Below are 27,113 nucleotides of genomic sequence, written 5' to 3'. Positions count from 1 at the left end.
ATCTTGCTTCCTCGCGCTGCACATGTGCCCGATCTGGCAATCGTGCCCGACGCATCGCGCCGCACCGTGTGGCGCCACCGCACCAGCGCAGTGCCGCTGGACAACCCCCGCTGTGACGTGCCCCAAGGCTCACCGCAGCTACCTAGTAGCGCGCGCATGACATCCCACCCATCCGCTACACATCCCCACTGCCCAATCCCTACACCGCCTCTCACCACACCACGCCGCCTTCAGCCTATCATCAGTGAGATGCGACAATACAGCACCCTACTGGCCAGTGCAAGCGTGCGGCTAGAAGGATCTTGCTGATGCCATAATCCAGCCTGGCCAACCGCCTGAAGATTCCCACGAGCTCCGCACGCCATCACCACCAGTGAGCACCCGCGAAGCTCTGCACCAGTGCAGCTCGATTCTGCTCTCCTTCCCCAATGGTCGCTCCACCTTATCCCATGCACCCGCAGCCCCACCTCGCATCACTCTCATGCCCCCGTGCCTATAAAAGCCATCACTGCTCGCCGGAGCTGCTCCCCCACATCGCCACCACTTTGTCCCGTTCCACCACCGCAGCCTATAATGGAGAGCCCCCTCCCGCACCTCGCCACCACCGCTTGAGCCTCCCCACGCGCCACCTACACCGCACTCATGGAGCCTGAATTGCCTCGAGCTCATCCCGCCGACGAGCTCGCCGACACAGTGTCTCCGCCCCGGCCGACTCTTCCCAAATGCAGCCAGCCGCCGTCAAGCCATCTCCGCCTCTGACCCTTTAAGCGAGGACAACCCCGGTGAGCTCCGCATCATGCCCCTGCCCTTTCCTGCCTCAATCACCGCCGACCCTCGCCAGAATCGACCGGGAACCTCACCAGCGAGGGAAGGGTCCTTAGTGTAAATTTTAGGCACCGTTCCATGATTGTTTAAAATCTCCATGGACCACCGCATAAATCTGTTAACCCTTTTCTAATTTAAGTTTTGATTAAATAAGCTAAACTTTGAAAAAGGCATAAGTAAATGTAGAAAATTGATAAAAATGCAAAACCAACTTTGCTGGAATCCTTGAGATGAGTATTTTCACATAAAATAAATGTTGACCATGTAACTCTTACCTTTATTTTTCTAGATTTTATTTAGATTTTAAGCTTTTAAATGCATGGTAAATCACACAAAAATGATAAAAAGATGAATCCACTTCTGTTACGTTTGTTACTCCGAGCTTTTTTTAAATGAAATAGTTGTGAGCCTAGTTTAGATGTTTAAAACACTGTTTGAGTTTAAACTTTGAAATCTGAGGTGAAATCTTACTTTTTGCATAATAAATGGTTTAAGGCAGAGAAAAATATCAAACCACTTTTGTTGGGTCGCAAATGCAAAATCCTCACTAGGAAAAATAATGGTCTTTGAATGAAACTTGATGAAACATGCTTAACTTTTTGTATAAGTTTAAATGATGGTAAAATATGGAGAATAGATGTCCTTCACCAAAAATCATGGAAAATTTTCAGGAACCTCTGTTGCACTTGTATAACTCTCTGTTAAATTTTCAGTGCCATATTTCACTGTTTGCATGCGGAAAAAAATTATGGAATTTAAACACAAAAAGGAAATGAATAAAAACCATTAGGTAACAGTGAGGGTACTGTGGGAAATATTGGAAGAGGTACAGAAAAATATTCAGAAACATGATAACTTTCCAAATGAACCTTGAGCAATCCTAGAGTGACACCACCTTTCTTTTGTGAAGTCTAAGTTGTAAAACCTTATATGTGTACACAATCACCATCACAGTCAACCCCAAGTTTTATATCACTACACACCTTACTTCATGAAGATAATAAAAGTTCAGAACCTTGTTTAGGTGAATGTGGTCGAAATGCAAATTTACGATTCAACATTAATTCATGTTTTGCATCCTACATGTGAAAGCTTGGAAACTTGAACTAATGCATATGCATCTCGTGTAGAAGCAAATCTCGCAGACGGAATGTACGAACTGCTCACAACGATCGAGGAAGTACCTGCTGAGCTACATCACGTTGAGGCCGAGCAGGAGATCAGCAAAGCATCCAACGAGTTCCCCACTAACTTAGAACAGGAAGGCAAGCCCCTGAGCATAACCCAATTTTTCTAAATTCATGCAATGTCTATGATACCTATGCTTGTGCATTTATGTTCATAGGAGTTGATTAAAAACCTAGTCGCATGATAGAAGGTACTTGTGGTTGAACACTAGTATGGTAGGCCGAGCAGCTGCAATGCTAAATAGGACTCGGTAAAAGTCGAGTGATGTCCTGTCACTCGCGAGTTTATAGGAGTTGATTGCTTGCTCATGCTATAACCATAAGGATGATGGATGGGACTGGGATTGGTTCCGACTTGGTGGTTTTGTCCTGTCTACCTAGTGATGAAAATGCTAAGGCCAAAATGTGTCGGCGTTTGCAGTCAAGTGTTTGAAAGTACTAATCTCATGCCTAGTATGGGATAGGGAAGCCTAGTACTTGATTGAATCAGTATGTGGGCATACTCCCCACTCTCTCTGGAATGGAGTTCCTTTGATGCATCATGTGGTTACAAGTGCAGTCATGGTACGGTGATGTTCCGGGACCGTGGGGCCTTGTATCCAAGGGAAGTGGGCCCTGGCCACGTGCCTGGGAATTGATGGGGATGGTTGACATGTGTGGACCTGTCGTGGTATGCAATGTTGTAGGGTTAGATTCGCCTTGCAAGGTTAAGAAACTTGAATCGAATCATCTGCCTCTCACAGTTTGAGACTGCTTGGCTACTATGCTGCACTGAGTAACAAGTGACACATAGAATGATTATTTAATGATGATGATGCTTGGAATAAAATGTTTGCTCAACGTGTTTGCTTAGAATAGGTGCTTAACTAGAATAGTTAATCAACTAGAACCTGATGCTAAAACTTGAAAGTAAGGACTTACTATAGATGCTTTCGGCAAAACAAACCCCTCCGCCAAAAAGCCTTGCATGTCTAGAAGTCGGTGGAGTAGTTATCACCCGATGGGTAAGTCTTGTTGAGCATTAGTATACTCAACCTTGCTTGTGGCTTTACTTTCAGGTAACTTGGATGTTAGTGCTTTTGCTAAAAGTGTAACTTGGTCGGCCCAGCTCCCTACGGGTTGGACGGTCGAGTGGGACTCATCCTTGGTCAGCAAGGACTGTGCTAACTAACGTCATGGTTGGCTTCACCATGATGTTTGTACTTCGACATTTAGTTGCCATCCTTTTTCTGCTGCTTAAACTCTGAAACATTTTACTTTATGCTTTTTCGAACTACTGTGATGTAATGAATAAAGTGGGACCTATGTATTAAACTACTGGAATGTTGTAAACTCTGGACCCGCCTTTGTTTGAGATGTTTTTCTTTTCGATTTGATCCGAGACAAGTGGTTTATTGGGTATAACCTGACAAACTACCAAATTGACTTGATTAAAGTGTTAGTTCGCATGTAAGGCGAAGATGAGAACACTTTAGCCAGGTTAATTTGGGTGGTTCTCCCATAGGTTCAAATGAGCAGATGCCAAGGCGAGGGAGCAAAGGCTCAAGCAACACCTTAAAGAGTGCGAGGATTCGAATGCTCATCTTCAGCAAGAGCATGACATGGCAGTTCACCGTGAGTACGCTGTGTCGCAGAAGCTATCTTACGAGGTCGGCTTGCGCAAAGATACTAACCGGTTCTTAGAAGTTGTGATGCAAAGTCTTCAGCATGACCAATTGGTGATTGCAGAGCTGAAGGTAGAGCTAGAAGATCTGCGCAAAGCTGCTAGCTATGTGATGGACATGGTTCAACTAGATACCAACCTGACCGCGCCAACACTACTTGATCACCTTAGGAGTGCACCTGGTCGGCTAAAAGAGCTACTGAAGGACACTGTGGTGGAGTGCATCAAGAATGTCTTGGTAGTGTTGAAGACACACTTCCCACGGATTCCCTTGGAGCATGCTGGAGCAGGGGTCGTGACCGACTTTGATGCAGAGAAGCTTCTAGAACTGGTCGTAGAGTCTATGACCTGGTCAATGCATGAAGAGGGATGGGATCCTTAGGGCAGTGCCTGTTGAGGTCGGTGTAGTCGATACACATTCTCCATTCACCGGTTTTCTTTTTTATAAGGACTGGATTTGCTAACCAGTCGGGGTGCTTACCTTCACGGATGAATCTGGCAGGTAAGAGCTTATTGAGTTCTACCCTAATGGCATCCTTGCAATCATGGGAGAAATGGCAAAGCTTTTGCTTGACAGGTCTTGTTGTCTTGCTCAAGTCCAAGGAGTTCTCAGCCAGCTCCCGCGGGACATCGGGCATATTGGATGGCCTCCACATGAACATGTCCGAGTTATCCCTGAGGAAACTCGTGAGCACGAGTTCCTATTTGGCGGAGAGGTCGGACCCTATGAGGGCTGTCTTGGAGGGGCCTTCCAGGCTGAGGCAGATCTTCTTGACCTTTGGGTTGGGCTGCAGCGCTATGGGCATCGGCTCTATCTCTGGGATCATGAGCTGGTCCTGGTCCACTTTGTTGGCCTCGACGAGCATGGCAGTGGCTTGGCTGAGTACTCCAGGGCTTCAACAAGCTTGACTGCCTCCATGTTGCACTTGTATGATGTATCAATGTCACCGTAGATGGTGAGGATGCCGTTTGGAGCTAGCATCTTGAGGACGAGATAGGTATGATGCGGAATCGCCACGAACCTCGCGAGCATGGGCCTGCCAAAGATGGCATGGTAGGAAGTCTTGAAGTTGGCCACCTCAAAGGTAAGGTGCTCCGTATGGTAGTTGTTGGGCGTGCCAAAGGTGACTAGCAAAACAACTTGGCCAATAGGATAGGATCCTTTGTCGAGCATGATGCCGTAGAAGGGGTCATCATAGGGCTGGAGCTGGTCGAAATTGAAGTCCATGCGCTTCAGGGTTTCGATGAAGATGATGTTGAGCCTGCTACCACCGTCAATCAGCACTTTGGGGAGGAGAGCCCGATTTATGGTCGGGCAAACCACCAACGGTTAGGACCCGGGATATAGAATATGTACCCAGTGATCTTCTCCGAAGAAGGTTATGGGCATGTCTGACCAATGCAGATACTAGACTGGCCGTATGGAGATGAAGTGCACCACTTACTAGTGCAGCTTGTGCTTGCGGTTGCTGTAGAATGCCTTGGGGCCGCCCACGATGATGTTAACTTCACGGTTTTGGTCAGCGATGGCCTGGTGAGTGTTTGGGTTTAGCTGGCCACAGCACTCATCTCTGTGCTGATCATTGCGGTCGTTGTGTTGGCGGTTGTCACGATCGTCATGATCATCACGGCGGTGGTCGCGATTATCACAATCATCATGGTGGTGGTCGCGGCCACCATGGTGGTGATCGTCGCGATGATGGCTGTCGCGGTCATCACGATCATCGCGGCGGCAGTTGTCGCGATGGTTGTCATCCCTAAGGTAGCGTTGCGGTGAGGTCGCTTGTACTCCACTAGGGCACCGAGCTCTTTCTTGAGGATTTGCAGTCCTAAACATTATGACGTGCGTCCTTATGGAAGGGGCACACACAATTCAGGGTGTCACCAAATTCTTCCCGGAGGAAGGTGGTTGGCCTGGCAGGGTCGGCTTTGGCAGTGAGGACCTCGGGGGCCCTTTTTTGAAGTCGAAAGGACTCCGGTCGTGCTTGGTGCTCCTCATGGGTTGGCAGTTCATAGTCATCGTTCTGGCGATGCTTGCCATCCTGGAACTGTACTTGTGCTGCCTCCTCTATGTCGGCCTGGATGTTGATGAGCTGCATTATTTGCCCGACAGTCTTGGGGGCAGCCTCATACAGCTTGCAGAACATGTTGTGGTTCATTAGGCTGGAGCGAAAGTACAACATGGCGGTCCTTGACACCGACCAACCTATTGCGGTTCTCGAAGAAGTAGTTCACGTACTCTTGGAGAGTTTCGTTCTTCCACTAGTGTACTTGCCCAAGATTCTCTATGCTTCCAGGTCGGCTGTAGGTAGCCTGGCAATTCTGGGTGAAAGCCCTAGCAACCTGACCCCAGCTGTCGATACTGCTTGGCAAGAGGTTTTCTAGCCACAGGAAAGGGGCAGGACCCATCACCACTAGGAAGTAGGCGGCCATCTGGTCGTAGGTGCCATTGGTGGCTTTCACCGTGGTGCTATACGTCTTGAGCCATATAGTCGGGTCGAACCGGCTGTCGTATTTTTTGTTGATAGCCGGCTTGAACGAGGCCGACCACTCAACAGCCCTGAGGCGTGGAGTAAATGAGGTGAAACCATCGATCACCGTGTCATCATCATCCTCCAGGTTGTATACGATGGGTGGTGCCCTAGGGCGTCCACCGTTGTTGCGCCTGGGTAGGACGTAGGCATCTTCAAGGGTGTTTTACATGCGGTCATAGTTGGCACGGCGGCGCATCTCATCTTCTTGGTGTTGGTGGTCCTCCCATTCCACGGTGGTCTAGTCTACCAGGAGCGTTGTAGTAGCTGTCATACTCAGCACGACGGTCGAGCTCGGACTCTTCCGCTCTTGGTAGTGGTTGTTGACGTCGGTGTGGAGGTTGCGGCAGTTGTGTAACTCTTCACGACAATTACGTTGCTGACCTTGTCTACCACGGTTCTCACCATCGCCTCTCCTGCCGCTGCGGCGGTTGACGTGGTTTTCATTGTTGGCAGGTGGGTTGGTGGGTTGCTATACCTCCTCTTCATGGACAGGCTCCAGCTGACCTCTCACACAGTTACTGTGGTTTCCTCGGTCGTGGCTAGATCTGCTATGTCTAGATCGGCTTCGAGAGTGCCGGGTAGATGTGGATCGGGAATATGCTGACTAGTTGTGGGCCCGCTCTTCAATCTGGGCGTTGGCGATGCGGATGCGTGCCCGGATCCGCCATAGTGGCTCCAAGTCTGGAAGGTTTTCCAGTTGGCAAAGGCAGCCCCTAGGTTAGCCTGGGGTGTGGTGAAGATGTTGTGGCTAGCCCCCCTTGAAGTTGGCTTGTAGATTGCAGGCGCGCATAGGGAGACGTCTGCCCCGAGCACCATCCTAGTTGGCGTTGTCACCATCGTTGGCGCATGGTGGGTCGGCATTGGTGGCGGGCGGTGGTCGCCTGCTGCCTCAGCTCCCACATTAGCAGCATGTTGTTGGCATTGCTAGGCGTTGGCTTGCTCTTGTTGGCGCCGTACTACATGGTCCCAGTTTTTGTCAATGCGACCTGCTTCCTAAGAAGAGGTTTCACCATCCCTAGGTCTATCGTCGGCGGAGACCACAAAGGCTTTGCGATCTGGCGTGGTGGAGTTGCTCTCGATGTCATCTCCATAAGGGTTCGGAGTCAGGACGATGCGGGGGATCTAGAAGTTGCCACAGTACGGAAACTGGGCAAGTTCGAGTGGGTCTTCAGATTGGAATTGAAGAGACTGCACAAGTTTCATGGAAAAGACAGCAGCCGAGTTCTTTAGACCGAAGGGGGCGAGGGAGGACCATGTGCTGATCTTGTTGGGCGTAGCGCCGCCTTGAAGAGATCAATGCACTCAACAATGGTGTTGATGATGCGATCTAGCCCAACGATCAGGTCGGAGGGCGTGGGTGGGGAGGGGATTGCAGCAAGGATGTGTGGGACACTCTTTGGGAGAGAGTGATTGCCGACCTACTGGGCAAGTGGCGTGATGATCCTCGGGTGAAGATCTTGTTCCGATGAAGTAGATCCGATAGATGCTAAGCTGGCGGCGGACGCTGAGACATCGAAGGAGATAGTGGAGTTAGAGTCCACCGGCATGTTCCCGAAGCGGAGCTGGATCGGATTGGTGAGGAAGTCTTTCATGCTCTCGGGGAAGATGACACTGGGGTGAGATGCCATCGAGCTCGCTGGGGAGGCTCTCACAATCACTCCTACCTGGCGCGCCAACTGTCAGATTTAGTAGCCGCAGCGGTCCACCAAGGGGTTACCCAAGTGGTTGATTTGTAGATAGAGAGGATTGCGAGATCAAGAACTCAAAGGTAATCATGAGAACACAAGGGTTTAGACAGGTTCGGACCTCCGGAGAGTAATACCCTACGTCCTGCATTTTGGTGGTTTGTATTGCTTGAGAATTGTGATGCCCTTGGGAGGCACCCTTGGCCACCTTATATAGGCTGATGACCTAGGGTTACAAGTCAGTTTGAATCTAATCTAGCTTGTTGTTACATGGATAGCAATCTGAGTTGGATTACAACAAGTATCCCACAATATTCGGGCTAATTTGAATTGCCCGACCTCCATGACATGTGCTCCAAGTATGTTCATTTCCTTAGCCTGTATGATCTGGTCGGGCAGGCCCACTTGTCAGGACCGGCCAGTATCCTGATCGGTGGGGACCCATGGGGTACCCATATCTGTCAACTACCTTCAACCCAGATCCCTAATTTCAGAAAATGCCCTTCCCTCTAATGAAAGGGGAAAGTAGAGGCACAAAATAGGGGACTAACCTGGCCATAGCTCCTACTCCTCCCTTCACTACTGTGTTGCGCCATTCCTACCACCCATTGCAGATCTGCGCACCGAAGCCTCTAGGATCAAGTCTTTGCCGCAGCCAATAGGAGCGTACCGGCGAGTGCCTTGCAGTGTATGCCATTGCAGATATAACTATTGCTCTGGCCTGCAATTGTGAAGTGGACCACACTTATTAGAATTGTAATATAAGAAAGCTGCCTTGTTCAAAAACCATAAACTGCATTATGTCTTAGTGGTAGTGCTGACTCTTCAGAATCAAGAGGTCACAGGTTCAACCTTTGCCCTGGACACTCTTACCTTTTTATTTTCCTCCCTTATTTTATCATAGACTCACTTGTGGGACCCTGCTAGATTTTATGATGAATTGGAACACTTTATTTTCTCAACTCATGCTTGCATGGGGGCTCCCCTCGGTTTATGACATTTTTGCACACCTTAGTTTTCAACAAATGCTTACATGTGGCACCTTGGTTGGTTTATGATATTTTTGCGGACCTTATATTGTCACAAAACCATCATGTAAGAGCGAGTGATAATTTCTTTTTGGCTACAGTAGCAATTTTTATGACGTTCCCTAACTTTGTCACTAAATTTTTTCGGTTGTGCAACTTTATGATGTTTTCAGCCAGAGATATCGTAAATCTATGATGAGAACAAATGTGTCATAAAATTTTTATTATAGATCAATACATTTATTGTAGTGATTAATGTCATGAGCCCATAGATCGGGCCTAACCAAGATAGTATGGCATCAGAGGGCAATAACTTAATCTAATAGCTTAAAAGAGTAGAACATGATCTTGCTAACATAGCCATCGGCTCAATGATGTCAACTTACTACTGAGATAGATGGATCGGACTGAACAAAGACAACATTGGCTCTCCATAGCAGTAGGCTAACGCTAAGGATCTGAAGATTAGTGATACGAGAGGCAAGGGTAAAGATCTATAGGATCTAATAAAGATAACACAATTCAAGCATGTAAGGTCAAACTAGCCGATACGATTAGATAACCGGTGAGTGCTTGAAGAACCTAAGAGATCGATGCGATTTAACTTCATTAAAAAAAAGCAAACTTAATAACTAGCCTAATGATAAGAGGATCAAAATATCGAACTAATCGAGAAAGTTTTGATACAGATAACGTAATGATCGATAATGACGGTACTTACACGCTCGCCGGAGGTCGAAGCTGATGTAGCCCTGCTTGCTTGAAGGAACATGTCGAAAACTACTCTACTCCTACTTGTAGGATTTGGTGGCGTGAAGTCGAAAAAGAACTTGTATTGATGAATTGACGATTCTTTTGGTACAACATTCGGGGCTTATATTTATACCCTGAAGCAAGCTAAAGTCCTAGTCGATTATGACACGATCTGTTACAATTATTCTAAAAATTAACTAACATAAATCTTCACGATTTTCCTTATTTGGTGAAGATGCCATGCTCGTCCTGGACTCTTTCTCCGATCCCATCGGCTCTTCAGATCTTATCCGCATCGGTTGACTCTGGTCAAAAACCGGAGTCAACATCCTCTCTACGCCGCCGCGTGTGGATCATCCAATGGGCCTTGACCCCTTATATTTATATGGTAGCTGGTCTTGGCGGGGAAGGCACATAAACACATGTCGTTACAAAAGACCGAATGGAATTTCGGTCGGCCGTATCAATCCATCCGAGTTAAAAACAAACTGACGTGACCCTGCCATATCCTGCTATACGTGGACGCCACGAAAGTGATTACCAAGGATATTTACTTGTACCTTCCAATTTGGAGCACCCAGCTTGAACGCCATACACATGCATCTATCCGCATGTTTTACTCCACCGGTCTGATGTATGCGCATGCTGCTAGCTCTAGTCTTTCTCTTACCTTCTTTGTTTAATCACTTTGCCACGCTGCATGCAAACTAAGGCATGCGGCACCTGGACTCCAAGCGTCTTGCTTCTGCCGCTGCAAATCGCTGAGTTTCTGGAAGGGCAAGACATGTTTGGACTGTTGTCCCAAAGATGTCTGTAGTCATCAGAATCCCACAGCCTGGTTCTGCATGCTGCCACCCTCGCACTACTTACTAGCTTTCTTTGTTAGCTGCATGTATGAGATTAACTCCCTTTGCTTGGCAACTAGCCAGTCGGCCCTATTAGCACCTTAATTAATCTGACAACCGAATTAGCTAATTAGAGAGAAGAGAACACGTTTTTATTGTCTATTTATTTAACTAGCAACCGAATTAAATTGGTTAAACTATTTAGCTCCAAATGATTCAGTCAATAATCTCGTGCTCGTGCCAAAGTTTGCTATCAACTGATACTTTTTCTAACAATTTTGATCAAAGTTAAGAAAATTTAACTTAAGACAAACTTAAAACAGCTTGTTTTTAGGATAGAGAGAGCAGTTCAAAAACCATCCAAACAAAGGGCTAAAAAACAGTATACTTTTAGATGCTTTCTTCCTTGCCGCAAGATGAAGATATATACACGCGGGCATGAACACCAGTATCCGTCGTTTGAGCTTAGCCTCTGCCAACACTCGACAGCCCCTCTTTCCCGGCTCGCCAAGTAACTCCCACTTGCTGTCCCCAGTGCCATAAGGCCAAGTGTCGGCCCTGTTGGCCACTTGCTTCTCGTCCTAATTAATACCATGCCATTACGTCAAAAAAATATCTCCATCTGATTCTAGCACATCCAGTGTCTTTACTCAGAAAGCCGAGAAATATTGCCCGAAAACGAAAACGCGCAACGAGAACCACATGAAATGCTCTCGTTTTTTTAGGTGCCGACACTGCATCGCTTTACAGGCAGATATTATATGTGTCATCTACCAAATCGCACCACACAAGTAGCTCTCACTACACTGCCCATATCACCTCCTCATTCGCCTATAAAGATAGCAAGTAACGTCTTCACTCCCCGTGCCACTGACTCACAGCGTTCTGAAGCCAAAAGATCTGAGAAATAAAGCAAAGAAGCTATCCAATGGCAGAGGGCAAAGGCTCCGGCGACCTGTTCTCAAGCGGCAAGCTAGTCGTGGAGGCTGCCACGTCGGTGTTCCAGAAGAAGAGCGCCGACAACATCGATAAGAAGGAGGTCGCCGGCGCGGCCGCCGAGATCCTGCACGCGGCATCCTCTTACGGCAAGTTGGAGGGCAAGCCGGCCGGGCAGTACATCGAGAAGGCCGAGGGGTACCTGAAGGAGTTCGGCACACGGCCGACCGCTGGCGCTGAGAAGCCTGCAGGCGACGCCCCGGCCCCTGCCCCAGCAGGCGACGCGCCCAAGCCTGCGGAGCCGGCAGAGGCGCCCAAGGAGCCAGCGCCTGCGCCTCCCGCGGAGGAAGGCAAGTCGGAGGGGTTCGGTCTCAACGATGTCATCAAGGGCGCTGAGCAGCTGGTGGAGAAGCGGGGCGGCGGAGAGGAGAGCGCGGGTGGGCTGTTTAACATGGCCCAGGGGTTCCTGAAGTAGAGCTCACATGCATGCACCGCACTGCTTTCAGTTTAAATAATTTTTCTGGTTATTATCTTTGCTATGGTTTCTATGTAATAATTAACTGCTAGTAAAACTACGATTGCCTCACTGCAGTCCGTGTAGTCAATGGAGAAATCGGTGTAGTTGTGTTGGCAATGTTTGTAACATCTTGTAATCGAAACTTAAAAGATGCTGGTGCTTCCGAGTTTGTTAAGAAAATTCGTTGATGGGTTGCGGAATTTAGTGAAACTAGAAAAAAAAATGCTAGTGCGTTGCTACGTGTCCTTACTTACTCTCACGGTATTATTTGCTTATTATTTGCTTGTTCCTACTATGTTGGCTTCGCTTCATAATATGTTGGTGCGTTGTCCCTAATAGTCCTCTCTTTGTAAGTATAGTAGTAGAAGACATTCGTGGGTGGTTTGATGCCATCTGTTTATTACGTGGGACCCACATATGGAAATAAAAAAATTTCACTGCTTAACCTCCGCTCTATCCATTCATTCGATTTCCCCCGTCCTCATCGTCATCCAGCCAGTCGCTGCTTCTTCGTCAATTGGCACCACTTGCATCTTGCCCTATCCTCGCTGTCGCCCAGGTGTTGTGCATCTTGCCGTCCTCGCCGTCGCCCAGACAAGTGCTCGTCCTCCCAATGCCTAGACTCATTCCCGTTTCGAGCGGTAGGCCACAACACCTCTGGCCGTCATGAGCAGGAGTGCATCCTCCTCTTCTTCTCGTTTCCATCCACCTCCCTTCTATAATCCACTCCAAATCATTCCAATATAGTGCAAAATCGAGCCCCCAAATGCTAAATGCCCCCCTCCCTGGCGCCATGCCCTCGCTGGCACATGGCTCTACTTGGTTGACTGCAAGGAGGCACTCGGCTCCTTGTTTCCTTTCCCCTCCTCCTCTCTCCTTCACCCCTTAGGTCCAGGTGGCGGGTAGGGCGTGCAGCTCGAGGAAGCAGCTGCCTACTAGGATGAGCGACAGTAGTGTGTGGTGAGCAAGGGGAGGGTTGGCCACATGAGCGACCGGATGGTGGCGAGCATCCCGCGCCGCCACCGGCAAGCACGCTGTGTGGGCGGGATAAAAAAACAGGAGCAAAAGCTGAACTTTGGGTCAATTGAAGTAAAGTTTGGGGACCTTTTTGCGCAATCACCAACAACTATTCCAAGGACTACAGGTCGATTATGAAAAAGTTGAGGGACTTTTTTGCAAAACAACCACCCACGATGGTTGGAAGAAACAGCCACACTTTAATATTAGGTAGAGATTGTTGGAATCCAAAATTGGCAGCAAACTGATCAGGCTAGGACCAACCGGTCAGACCAGTTCCTCTAGGCAGTTTGACCGGTCTTAGGTCCTGTAGCCGGTCTGGCAAGGCTAGCCGTTCTGACCGGTGGGCTCGTCCGGTTTGACTGGTCCAACCCTAATCCGAGTAGAATTGGGGAGTCCTAGTAGATTGAGATTTGTAATAGGATTTCCTTGTGGAGCAAAACCTCCCCACCCTATCTCTACCTAATATTAAAGTGCGATTGTTTCTTCCAACCGTCGTGGTTGTTTTGCAAAAAAGTCTCTCAACTTTTTTGTAATCAACCTGCAGTCCTTGAATAGTTCTTGACGATTTTGTAAAAAAGTCTCTTTCTATCTGTGCCCCTCCTCCTCCACTCCCTTTCCCTCCCCAGTCCCCACGTTCTCTCACCGTGACCCTTCCACCTTCCACCTTCTCCATTCTCTTTCCTCTCATCTCTCTCGCCTAATCCCCTTGCGTCTGTCGCTATCTATCATCCCCGGAGGCCGCGAGATTCTCAGTTGCCGCCGCACGTCGAGGACCCAGACCCTCCCAGCGCCGCCGCCTCCACACACCACCACAGAGCAATCCCCTAGATCCTCATCACGCGAGGTGTAGGGGGTGCTTCCACTGATCCGGATCCCATATCCAGAAGGGCGAGCAACTAAGGTGGTGGAGCCCCGGCAAGGCAATGGCGGAGTCTCTACGAACTGATGGCGAGAGCTTGGCGCCATCCGTGGCCGCTGGCCCCCTCGCCATCCACCATCTGCTCTACTGCTAGCGACCAGATATGCTACATCACCACCACCTCGCACCTTCTTGGAGAGTGCTGCCGCTTAGAAACGTAGTCAAGGGTCTGCACCTCCGTTCGCTGTTCTCTCCATCATAGAAAAGGCGTGCATGGCGGGTGCGGTGACGCTGCGCATGTCATCTGTGCTGGGTTTCTGAGGGAGCCGTGCAGCCACCGATGATTGGTGCTTGACTGCATGGATTTTGAGGAGGCATGTAGAAAAGGAAATGCTGCCAAGTTGCTAGTTTAAGCTCAAGGAGGAAGCTGGCGGTGGATTGGGTGCTTGCGTGTGATTGCTTTGGTCGTGGAGGTTAAGGAATAGAGGAGAAATGATAGGAAGTGAAGGTGCTTCGGTTCAATTCGAAGAGGAGCACCTTGGAATATTGGAGTAACCAGAAGAGGAGAAAGTGTAGCAGTTTTGCTTGCTAGTTGATTTTTGTGAGAAAGAAGAGAGATCGAGAGGACGAGAGTTGAGGAAAATTGGAGTGACTTTGGTGCCTACTCATGCTGCTCGAGTGGGGATCAACCAAAGGAGATGAGGTGGTGATTTTAATTGCGAAAGAAAGATTATAGCAAACAGAATTAGCTCAAATATTATAGCAAGGAGAAGTAGCTCTATTTTTGATGAATAGCTTCGTGTAAAAGAGAAGCGGGAGAAAGAAACGAGCAGGCCGAGGTGCGGCAGCCTTCTAGGAAGGGAAAGAAATGAGCGGCAATTTGGGGATTAAGTAATGGTAGCTATGTTTTTTAGATTAGGAAATGGTAGCTATGGATTTGGTAAGAGATGGAGTTGAAATAAAAAAAAGACTATTATTAATTGAAATAGATAGCAATGGGATTAATTGGTAGAGTTGTAAAATAATATGGTTAGCAAACAAGGATTTTTTCCTTGTTCAATAGAATAAAAGAATAGTTTAAGATAGGAATCGATGCTAAGCTTGAGGATCGGGCCTAGGTTTGTTCCTAGGTTTGGTTCATATATGCAAATAAAGATTTGGTAAAGCTTGTTTTCACTACCAAGTGATACACTACTATTTGGATGGATATTTTTTTAAAGTATAATGAGCGCATATGCACATAAATTTGTAGTCCATTTTTGTTGATGTACTCCCTCCATCCCAAAAAAAATACAACTCTCGCTTCCCGAGTCAAACGGTTCCAAGTTTGACTAAATTTATATAAAAAACTATGAACATTCATGTCTCTAAATAGATTTAGTATGGACACATATTACATGATTAATGTGTTGATATTTATTTTGTACCATAAATGTTAGTACTATTTTGTATAAATTTGTCATAAATAAGTTACCACATGAGGTTTGGGACATATTTATTTATTGGACGAGGGGTGGGTGTGCAAGTTTTTTCTCACCATTCAAACGCACGGGCATATTTGCTAGTAAACATAAAGGGCCGTGACCGATTGAGGCTAACACCCAATCGATCAAAACATTTACTTTACTTTATATCCAAACCCAAATCTTTTCCTATCCTTTTGCTTTCCTCTTTCGTCTCCATGGAGGCTGAGGAGATTCTGAGTGGCCTGCTGATCTCAGAGCCACTCTAGGTGCGTCATCCCTGATAAGATCCCTCCCAAGGTGGTGATCTTAGGTTTTCGCATCGCCCTAGTGCAAACCGGTTTGACTGACTTCCCTGACCGGTCTGACCGGCCAAGGGCAGGAGCCACGTGAGGAGCGTTTCGATGACCGCGTGTGCATTTGGTGTGTTGACCAGAAAAAGTGTCAACACATTTTTGGTGACTCCGCTGGGGAAGAAAGATCTGGTTTCTACAACCATTCTATCAGACCCTAGCCAGATGGGATCTACTACAGAAATCGACAAGGACAACATCATCACGGCCTCCATTGAGGACCTCAGTGAAGAAGAACACCAAAAGTATTTGGTAGCGGAGGAGTACTTCAAGATGCAGTTCTTGATGGGCTTTAAGAAGGACCGCCAGGGCACGGTGACAAGAGTGCAATATTTTTTGATGCCCTCGTTCAAGATGAGCGACAACAAGGTTGAGGTAATTGGTACTATAAGCAAATCACCCTGTGGCATCACCATCCAAATTAAACTAGCTAAAGTGTTCCCATCTTCGCCTCACATGCGAACCGACACTTTAATCAAACCAATTTCATGGTCCGTCGGGTTATACTTGATAAACCACTTGTCTCAGATCGAAACGAAAAGCATCTCACATGAAGGCGAGTCCAGAGATCACAACATTCCAGTAGTTTAATACATAGGTCCCACTGTATTCATTACATCACAGTAGTTCGAAAGTGCACAAAGAAAAATGTTTCAAAGTTTAAGCAGCGAAAAAATGATGGCAACTAAACGTTGAAGTAGAAACATCATGGCAAAGCCAACCATGACATCAGTTACCACGGTCTTCACCGACCGAGGACAGGTCCCACTTGGCTGTCCAAAACTTTCAGCAAAAGTACTAACATCCAAGTTACTTGAAAGTAAAGCAACAATCAAGGCTGAGTATACTAATACTCAACAAGACTTACCCGTCGGGTGGCAACTATTCCACCGACTTCTAGACATGCAAGGCTTTTTGGTAGAGGGGTTTGTTTTGCCAAAATCATCTATAGTAAGTTCTTACTTTCAAGTTTTAGCATCAGGTTCTAGTTGATTAACTATTCTAGGTAAGCACCTATTCTAAGCAAGCATGTTGAGCAAATATTTTATTCCAAGCATCATCATCATTAAATAATCATTCTATGTTTCACTTGTTACTCAGTGCAGCACGGTAATCGAGCAGTCTCAAACTATGATAGGCAGATGATTCGAATCAAGTTTCTTAACCTTGCAAGGTGAACCTAACCCCACGACATTGCGTACCACGACGGATCCACACATGTCAGTTGTCCCCATCTCCTAGGCACATGGCCAGGATCCACTTCCCTTGGATACAAGGCCCCACAGTCCCGGAACATCGATGTACCGTGTCTGCACTTGTACCTACATGATGCATCAGGGGAGCTCTGTTCCAGAGAGAGCGGGAAGTATGCCCACTTCCCGGTTCAATCAGGTACTCAGCTTCCCTATCCCATACTAGGTATGAGATTAGTACTTTCGAACACTTGACTGCGAATGCCGACACTTTTCAGCCTTAGCATTTTCATCACTAGACAGACATGACAAAACCACCAAGTCAGAACCAATCCCGATCTTGTTCGTCATCCTTATGGTTATAGCATAAGCAAGCAATCAACTCCTATAAACTCGCGAGTGACAGGAAATCACTCAAATTTTACCGAGTCCTATTTAACATTGCAGCTACTCGGCCTACCATACTAGTGTTCAACACATAGGTACCTGGATCATGCAAATAAGGTTTCAATCAACTCCTATGAACTTAAATGCACAAACATAAGCAACATAAGTAGTGCATAAATTTAGAAAACTCGGTTATGCTCTGGGGCTTGCCTTCCTATTCTAAGTTATTGGGGAGCTCGTTGGATGCTTCACTGATATCCTACTCGGCCTCGACGTGATCTAGCTTGGCAGATACTTCCTTGATCATCGGGAGCAGTTCGTACATTCCGTTTGCGAGATTCGCTTCTACACGAGATGCATATGCAATAGTTCAAGTTTCCATGCTTTCACGTGCAGAATGCAAAACAAGAATTATTGCTGAAGCGTAAATTTGCATTTCGACCACATTGACTTAAACAAGGTTCTAAACTTTCATTATCTTCATGAAGTAAGGTGTGTTGTGATATAAAACCTGGGGTTGACTTTGATGATGATTGTGTACATATATAAGGTTTCACAACTTAGACTTCACAAAAGAGGTGGGGTCACTCTAGGGTTGGTCAAGATTCATTTGGAAAGTTATCCTATTTCTGAATGTTTTTCTGTACCTCATCCAATATTTCCCACATTACCCTTACTGTTAGCTAATGGTTTTTATTCATTTCCTTTTTGGGTTTAACTTCCATAATTTGTTTCCGCATGCAAACAGTGAAATATGGCATTGAAAATTTAATAGAGAGTTATACAAGTGCGACAGAGGTTCCTGAAATTTTTCCATGATTTTTGGTGAAGGAGATCTATTTTCCATATTTTTCCATCATTTAAACTTATACAAAAAGTTAAGCATGTTTCATCAAGTTTCATTCAGTGATCCTTATTTTTCCTACTGAGTATTTTGCATTTGCAACCCAACAAAAGTGGTTTCATATTTTTCTCTGACTTAAACCATTCATTATGCAAAAAGTAAGATTTCACCTCAGATTTCAAGGATTAAACTAAAACAGTGTGTTAAACATCTAAACTTGCATCACCACTATTTCATTCAGCACAAGCTCAGCACAACAAAGCTAACAGAGGTGGATTCATCTTCTTATTATTTTTGTATGATTTACCATGCATTTCAAAGCTTAAACTCTAAATAAAATCTATAGAAATAAAGGTAACAATTACATGGCCAACATTATTTTTATGTGAAACTACTCATCTTAAGGATTCCAGCAAAGTTGGTTTTGCATTTTTATCAATTTTCTACATTTACTTATTCCTTTTTCAAAGTTTAGCTTATTTAATCCAGACTTAAATCAGAAAAAGGCTTAACATTTTTACGCGGGGGGTCCCTAGAGGTTTTAAACAATCACAGAACGGTCCCCACAATTTACACCGAGGACCCTGCAAAGCTTTGAGCCGGCGGGATGTCGTGCACGTGCTACTGAGCAGTTGCGGCGAGCGTTGGGTCACGTCACGGCGGGGATTGGCCGGCAGCACTGCGCCAATGCGGCGGCGCCATGTGATGCGGTGCGATGCGCCGGGCATGATCGCCAGATCGGGCACATGTGCAGCACATGGGAGCAAGATTCGGGTTGATTTTGCGCCAAGGTTTAAATTCAAACTTCGAAAATTTCCAATACAAAACTTGTAGTTTGAACTATACCCAACAACTCCTAGAAAGACTTTAGGATCAAAACTTCACTGGATTTAGAGAAAAAGAAACGTGAACTTTGGTGGAATGCCGCTTACTGGGACTTAGCAGATTTTGAATTGAAGCTGTATTTGAGAGTTTAGCTGAACTTTGGCTCAAGTTTTTAAATGGTTCTGCTTAGATTTGGGCCTAGGCCAAAAGGGTGAAGTTGTAGCACATATTGTATACTCCAACTTTTGTAAAAGGTTTAACTCGTGTTCAGTTTATGTTTTGTGAGAAATCTTCATGCCAAAGTTGAAGACTTTCACTATTTTTGACTTAGAACTGAGGGGCTGGATTTGAATTTGTTGCTGAGTTTAGCCTAGAAGTTGAAAGGGTTTTGGGGTGATTTAGCCCAAGCTCCAATTGACAAACTTGTTCTTCAAAGTACACTCTACAACGTTTGTACAAGCTCCAACTTTATATCAGCCCTAGAATTTAAAATAATAGAAGCCAAACTACTCTTAATCAGCTATATTTTCAGGACTTGGTGATTTTGAGTATGACTTGAATTGCTTCTGAATTTAAATCTAGTTTTGAACCTCTTCCTCTCCAAATTAGCCAAAGTGCAAATAAGAAAAGTTGTTTTTAATGCAATGTTCTACAACTCTTAGATTGACAAAAATTCAAGTTCCTATATAAAATTTCATATCTTGAATTACCCGCAAATTAAGCTCCTAAAGGGCAATTTTGACCTTTCATGTGCTATATTAGTGCCTAAACATCCTATTCAAGCTTGAACAAGGCTAAATTAGCTAGGATTGTCACACACCCCCAAACCCATCTGCGCTTAATAATAAAGTCAATCAACATAGCTTGGGTAGTGATGAGCTTCTTGCTTCTTACATTGCGTGTTTAGAGCCACTAGGAGACATAGAAAAGGAGAAATCTGTTGCATCTTCTAATAATATTACAAGTAGCAGTGCTTCTCAAATTTATCCGCATGCGGTAATGCATCTTAGCTCGTCGGTTACGCCAGGGGTTATTCCTAAAAATCCATTGTATGGCATGCCACCTAACTTCTTCCCTAGTCAGACGCCGCCAGTCCAACCGCCAAAGCCGAACACGGCTAGAGTGGTTAGACTGGTCCAGGCAACCGGTCAGACCGATCTGACCAGTGCGCTGGGGGTTGTGCCCGAGCAGCCTGTGCCGCTTGTTGTTGTGCCTAGTTTGGCTGCTCCTAGCCGTACTAATGGGCTTGAAAATTATGTAACCTTATTTAGTCCAGTAGTGCATACGTCATCATCACCTAATGTCATAGCCAATAATGTCTTCTAGACTTACAGGCTCTCTCTAGCAAAAAGCATACCCCATTTGAATAGGCTCTGTCTAGCTAAAAGCATGCCCCATTGGAATAAGATTAATACAGTAGCTACAATGCCACAGCAGCCAAATAATTGGAGTGAATTTTCTAAATTTAAAGAAGATTTGGCTAATGTGATTAGAAATAAGCTTGGTGTTGATATTGGCAACTCTAAGTTGTACCAAAAGCCATATAATGCTAAGTTTGATAATGTTCCCTTTCCTGTTGGTTGGCGTATACCTGATTTTATTAAATTTAATTGTGAAGATAACCAAACGACTTAGGAACATATTAGTCAGTTTACTGCTTAACTAGGTGAAGCAGGTTCCTACAATGCTTTGAAAGTACAATTGTTTTCTTTATCTTTGACTGGAACTACCTTTGCTTGGTTTTCCTCCTTTGCTCCTAGTTCTATTGACTCTTGGGATCAATTAGAACAGAAATTTTATGCTCACTTTTGTAGTGGGAGCTTTCAATTGAAATTGACAGATTTGACATCGGTTAGACAAGGTAGAGATGAATGTGTTTCTGATTATGTGAAACGATTCAAAGAAACTAAAAACCATTGCTTTAGTTTGTCAATTTCTGATATGGATCTTGCGGACATTGCTTTCAAGGGTTTAAGATCATCTATTAAACATAGAATAGATCGTTATGACTTTCTTTGGGTTGCACAAGTGCAAGTGAGAGCTTTAATCCAAGAAAACTGAATGGGAAAGGAAAAAAAGTTCTAGGTCTCATCATTCTAACATGGATGCTATTGAATACAACTCTGATAGTTTGAACGATGAAGATAATGATGTGTATGTTGCTGAGTTTGTGTGGCCTTCTAAGGCTAAAACTTATTCTTGTTCATCTCTTAAACTGGCTCACAAGGGTCGGCAAGAAGTATTAAAATTTACTTTTGATGTTTCCAAATGTGACAGCATATTTGATGAATTGTTTAGGCTTGGGAACATTAAAATATCTCATGTCATACCTCCACTTGAGGAATTAAAAAAGCGCGCATACTGCAAGTTTCATAATTCTTTCTCGCATGCTACTAATGATTTCAATGTGTTGTGTCGACAGGTTTGATCGGCCATAAATGTAGGACGATTGGATTTTCATTAGATGTAAGTGGATAAAGCACCTTTCCCTGTCAACACCATGGATCTATAGCAGCCCAAGGTACTGGTTCGGCCGCATCAAGCTGAAACAACCAAGGGTAAAAATGTGGTGGTTGGTGAAGAGAAGCCCGACTTGAGAAGCAAAGAGCTGACATGGGAAGTGGCCTATGAGAAGACTATTGATGGTAGAGAGTCATTCAAGATCACTGTGAAAGCCTCTGGACACGGGAGGCAAGGGTCATCCTCGCTGACTGGTCAAAGATTGTTTGAGCCTGCTGAGCAGGACAAACCAGTTAGACCAGTTCAGGCGGCCGGTCAGACTGGTCCAGCCTAGGGCCACCCCCGAATGTTGAAACCAAAGCTTCTAGAGATTGGGACGTAGAATCTTAACTTCGCAAAAGATCAGGGAAGTGATGTGAAAGAGAAGGTCACATTTGATAAGGTTTTAGTCAAGTATTCCAACCAAAAGGCCATTACAAGTGATCGGCCATTGAAAAAATGGATGAGGTCACTCATGCGCCAAGATAGGAAAACCTCACCTCCAAGGGCAACTACGAGGAAGAAGGGTGAACATTCTCATTAGAAGCAGTACCCTACCACATCATGGGCATGTCCAACATCAAATCTGCCATGCCTGCTGTGGGATCATAATGGGGTAATGTGGGTACCCTACAAGTCTGTGCAGCAACAGCCTTTCCATCCTGGATGGGGATAATCGAGGAGACCAGCTCTAGATAGGATTGCACGTGTATGACCGTTTGGCACCTCGCTGATCAGGTTGGAGTCAACAGGCTCAACCGGTTAGACCGGCCTACCCCAACTGGTCTGACCGCCCTACCTAGGCATTAAGGCCGTCCTCTCCAAGGAAAATATATCGACCCAAAAAGAAGGAGGAAGGTGTGTAGAAGATGGACATCGACCCAAAAAGGACTACAGATAGAGATATAGTCTAGATTGGGTGCATGGATGTTCCCATGAAGGATGATAACAAAAGACTGATTGTCATAGGCAATAAGATCGCGACATCTGTGCAAGGAGTGCATGTTGCTAATGATCATAGAGCCAGCAGTAGCAATTCTAGTTCCAAGTACTTTTTGCCAAGGTGGTTTCCTCCCGGCTTGACTATCACTCAAAGGAGGAAACTTCAAAGGTTGTGCTTCCAAGAAAAGAAGGAGCAAGAGCTAGAGAAATAGAAGGACGAAACCTTCAACAAATACAGACCAATGGTCCCACAGAGGAAGGAGTGGAAGGCCAAGGTGGATGCTTGGCCAACACTTGCACCGGCTAAAACGACCAAGAAACCGATCAGACCGGTCGAGATGCCAGTGCCAACAGCTGAACTGGTCAGACTTGATGCCTAACCCGTCCAACCGGTCGAGCTAGAGGTGCCACCCAGTTTTGCTTCTTCTACTTTAGTGGCTTGTGACAATGAGTTGACATCGGTTCTCGAAACAAAAGGTGATGAGCAACTTGTTTATTATAGTTCTTCACCTGAGTGCATGAACCTTGATATCAATGCGGTGCAGATGTCCACGGATGGTTATACTATTCCAAAGGAAGATTTGGCTCATATTGATTTTGGACCCAAGGAAGCTACATTCTAGAAGCCTAAAGCTACTAATAATCATTTGAAGGCATTGTATATGAAGGGTCACATCAATAGGAAGCAAGTTTCTCGGATGCTAGTCGATGGAGGGAAAATTGTCAACTTGATGCCTACTCCTTGTTCAAGAAGTTGGGTGGTTCAGATGAAGACCTGATCAAGACCAACATGACCATCAACGGTGTGGGAGGAGACAAGCCAATGGGAGCTAAAGGCGTTGTCTCTATGGAGCTCACCGTTGGGAGCAAGACGTTGGCTACCACTTTCTTCGTCGCTCAGACGCAAGGTAACTTTAGCTTGATTTTGGGTCATGATTAGATACCTGCAAATCAATGCATTCCTTCTACCTTACATCAATTTTTAATCATTGGGTAGGTGATGAAAAATCAAGTACTGATGGCCTTGGCCTCTCAGCAAAAGATCTTGCCCCAGCGCCACTAACCCTCATGCATCAAGAGCAACCTGAAGGGACAACGACTACTCCAGGTGCAGTAGCCAATGTGGTTGCATTAATGCACAAGGTAGTTGAGTCGATGGCAAATGTAGAAGTGTTAGCCCCCGAGCCTGTGGCAGAACCACCCAAATTAATCGGACTTAAGTGTGCTAACCTCGCCTCAAATGTGATCAGACACTTAAATCAAATCAAGATGGTAGTCTATCGGGTTTCACTCGATACAACCACGTATTTGCGATCGAAACAAGCATACAATACTCATACAAAGACGAGCCCAGAGATTACAACAATCCAGATGAAAATATTACAGAGGTCCCAGTTTAATTATTACAAACCGAGTTCAAATCATAAAGAAGTTCAGAGTTCAAAAGCAGCTGAAAAGAACGATAAGCTAACGTCGATACATGATATCATGGTGAATCCATCCATGACAGCACTCACCACGGTCCTCGCCCACCGAGAACGCGTCCCACTCAACCGTCCATCTTAGAGGGAGCTGGTACGGCCAAGTCACACTAGCAACCATATCATCAATGTCATTACCTAAAAACATAGCCGTAAACAAGGCTGAGTATACTAATACTCCGCAAGACTTACCCGTCAGGTGCTATCTAATGCACCGACTCCTAGACATGCAAGGTTTTTTGGCTGAGGGGTTTGTTTTTGCCAAAAGCTTCTAAAGTGTGTCCTTGCTTTCAAGTTTTAGCATCAAATTCTAGTTGATTAACCATTCTAGGTAAGCACCTATTCTAAGCAAGCATGGTGGAACAAGCAATCTAATCAAGCATCAATATTAAGCATCATCATTGTTCATCTTCTTACTCAGTGCAGAATAGTGGTCACGTAGTCTCAAACTATGAGAAGCAGACAATTCGAATCAAATTTCTTAACCTTGCAAGGTGGACCTAAACACACGACATATGCGTACCGCGACGAGTTCACAAATTATCAACAGTTCCCATCAATCCACAGTGCTTGTCTAGAGCCCACTTCCCTTGGATACAAGGCCCCACTGGTCCTCGGAATGACAACGTGTCGTGGTAGCACTTGTACCAACATGATGCTCCAAGGGAACCCAGTTCCAGAGAGAGCGGGGTAAAGGTCCACACTAGTTCAATCAAGTACTAAGCTTACTGGTTACCCATACTCTCAGCATGTGTTTAGTATGTTCAAACACTTGACCACGAACGCCGACATGTTTCGACCTTAGCAATTTTCCTCTAACCAAACGGGGCATCAACAATTTCAGGAACATAGCACCATGCCCCGCCGGTCATCCTTATGATTCCAACATAAGTAAACAGGCAACTCCTATAGCTCACGAGTGATAAGAAATCACTCGACTTTTACCGTGTCCCTATTTAGCATAGCAACTAAACGACTTATCATGCTAGTATTCAAACATGGGTACTAGGGAGCATGCAACTAAGGTTTCAATACAACTCCTATGAACTTAATGCCAAACATAGCAATAAGAATATTGTTGTAACGACCTGGATTAATTAAGCCGAGTTTAATCTTAAGATAAGTTTCCTAATCTGGTTGACTCAGCTTTCCTTGAGCTATACCGGCTAAGTCTGGTTTTCAGCCCAACCTAGAGCCTTAGGGAAGGTTTATCCTTGGAAAGACGAGCTGAACATTCAGAAAACTCTTTTAGAAGTTGAACGAAGTCCCTGCTTTAGCCTTGCTAATTGGACCTTAATCCAATTCGCCTTCGAAGATCCTCAAATCTGCAGCTCAAATCGGCCCCAACCTCTGAAACCCAACAAACTGCCATTTTTCTCTAAGTCCCGAAACCCGTGTTCCTCCAAACTTTGGAGCTTTGGATCTCCAAATCCACTGCGTTTTTGGACTCGGTCCAATTACAAAGGTTGGACCTTGGCTGGTGTTCTACAACTCTGTAAAGGGAGTCAAAGTGGTGTAGTTCAAAAATCGGGAGATCAAGAGGTTGGAAAATGGGCCTAGAAAAAGGATCCCGCGGATCTCTCGGGCCAAGAGCGCCAGAGCGCGCGTGCGCCCTATTTTAGAGCGCCACCGCCGCGTGGCGTAATCTCACCGACGAGCACCGCCTCGCCCAGTCGCCGGCCGCGACAAGATGGATCAGCGCGTCTCCTTCCCAATCGCGCGCCGAAGCACCCTGCAGACTTCTCCGCCCCATCTCATCTCGCCCGAGACCTTGCCAGCCACGCCAGGCGCCCTGCCGCCGCTACGACCGAAGATTGGCCGCTGCCACGCCAGTCCGCCTCGCCTCCCACGCACATCTCCTCACTAGGATCCCCGGCCGCACCCCAACGCCTTCCGACTTTTCCGTCATACCTCAGTCGCGTTGCCCACGCGCGCGCCCCGCGATGATACCGCCATCACCAACCACTGCGCAGGCAGTGACCACTCCTTTTCCCCCACCTCGCTAGTAGCGTGCCCCGGCAAAGCCGCTAGTCTCGCGCTTGCTAGCGTCGCATCGCTCGCCCTGTCGCCTCGCCTGCAGCATCCTCTCTTGCAGTGCCTCTCTCTCCCTCCTGTCCACCGATACCGAGCCGCCGCAGCCCCGGCGCTTGATGCGACCAGACACACGCTCGCCCTCACGAGTCCTTCCGTTCGGCAAAACTGCACCTGCGTAGCACTATCTTCAATGCCCAATACCGTAAGACCCTGTCCCCGGAGCTTCGCTTCGCCGACCAATCGCCACCACGGTAGAGCACTCCTTTCTCTCTCAATCTTATCCTCGCGCCGCTCGAACTCTTTCACTTCCGCGCAGCTATAAAAGGGGTACCGAAGCCTCTTACCGGAGTTCCCTTTGCCACCACCGCCTTGCTGCCCTTGCTTGCTTGTTCTTCTCCAGCGCACTCGTCGCCGCACACTCCTCTGTTTCACGCACAAGTGCCACCGCCTGAACTCTCTGTGGAGCTCCCTTTCCACCCAACACCCTGCCAGCCGTTTCGCCTTCCTTCGCGCTCTGCTAGAGCGTGCTTGTTGCCCTCAAGAAGCGTCGCCGCTGCCGAAACTTAGTGCCTTTCATCGTTCCGCCTGAGCTTGCTTCTTCCCGACCTCAGGTCTTCATCGGTAGGACCAGAGGTAAGCTGCCGCCCCCTTTCTGTTTCGCCCAACCCCTTTCCGTCTCGCCCGACCCCTATCTGTTTCGCCCGACCCTTGTCCGTCTCGCCCGACCCTGCCTGTTTCGCCCGACCCTTGTCCGCCTTGCCCGAGGGCTCGGCTGTATCCTTTTCTTTTGGCCAGAGGTATCTGTGTAAATTTTAGGGACTTTTCTGTGTTAAGTCTGAGGACCCCGATACAGTTATTCCTTAGGTCTAAGGGTCAGATCTTATGTTTTTCCCGATCCGACTCTTTTATCTTGTTCTAAATCAACAGAAGCTTAGGAAATACATCTTAAATCGAGGAAAAATTAGAAAAATGTGAAATCACTTGGGTTGGAATCCTCTTTCTGAGTAGAATCCAATAAAATGGGTTTCACACCTTTCCTGTAGTTTGCTACAGTTTCTGGGCTAAACCTTGCAAGTGTTATTGAAATAACCGTCTAAGTACATACTAGGATTCAGCCCTGTCGTGACGCCTATATTGGGTTGCAATATTACTATTTTGGTTGCAATATGAATCAATTGCATCTATGTATGGTCGTTGACAGATGGTTGCATTTGGAACAGTGCAATAGGTTCTTGCATCC

At 46.3% G+C, this 27,113-nt stretch overlaps 2 protein-coding genes across 2 annotated transcripts; one reads left to right on the top strand and one right to left on the bottom strand.

The window, feature by feature from the left end:
* Nucleotides 1–4,498: 4,498 nt before the first annotated feature.
* LOC117835484 (uncharacterized) lies at nucleotides 4,499–4,903 on the bottom strand. Its single transcript, XM_034714826.1, has one exon. It carries the CDS (start codon nucleotides 4,901–4,903, stop codon nucleotides 4,499–4,501), a length of 405 nt encoding a protein of 134 aa, XP_034570717.1.
* Nucleotides 4,904–11,372: 6,469 nt separating this feature from the next.
* Nucleotides 11,373–12,173, top strand: LOC117835645 (uncharacterized). Its single transcript, XM_034714994.2, has one exon. It carries the CDS (start codon nucleotides 11,449–11,451, stop codon nucleotides 11,929–11,931), a length of 483 nt encoding a protein of 160 aa, XP_034570885.1. The 5' UTR covers nucleotides 11,373–11,448; the 3' UTR covers nucleotides 11,932–12,173.
* Nucleotides 12,174–27,113: the final 14,940 nt, after the last annotated feature.

Source organism: Setaria viridis, chromosome 9 (assembly GCF_005286985.2).
Source record: "Setaria viridis chromosome 9, Setaria_viridis_v4.0, whole genome shotgun sequence".
NCBI lineage: Eukaryota > Viridiplantae > Streptophyta > Magnoliopsida > Poales > Poaceae > Setaria > Setaria viridis.
This window is presented reverse-complemented; position numbering and strand designations above follow the sequence as displayed.

Excerpts from the sequence above, each read along its gene's own strand:
- LOC117835484 (XM_034714826.1), bottom strand. The coding sequence starts at position 4,903 with ATGGACTTCAATTTCGACCAGCTCCAGCCCTATGATGACCCCTTCTAC.
- LOC117835645 (XM_034714994.2), top strand. The coding sequence starts at position 11,449 with ATGGCAGAGGGCAAAGGCTCCGGCGACCTGTTCTCAAGCGGCAAGCTA.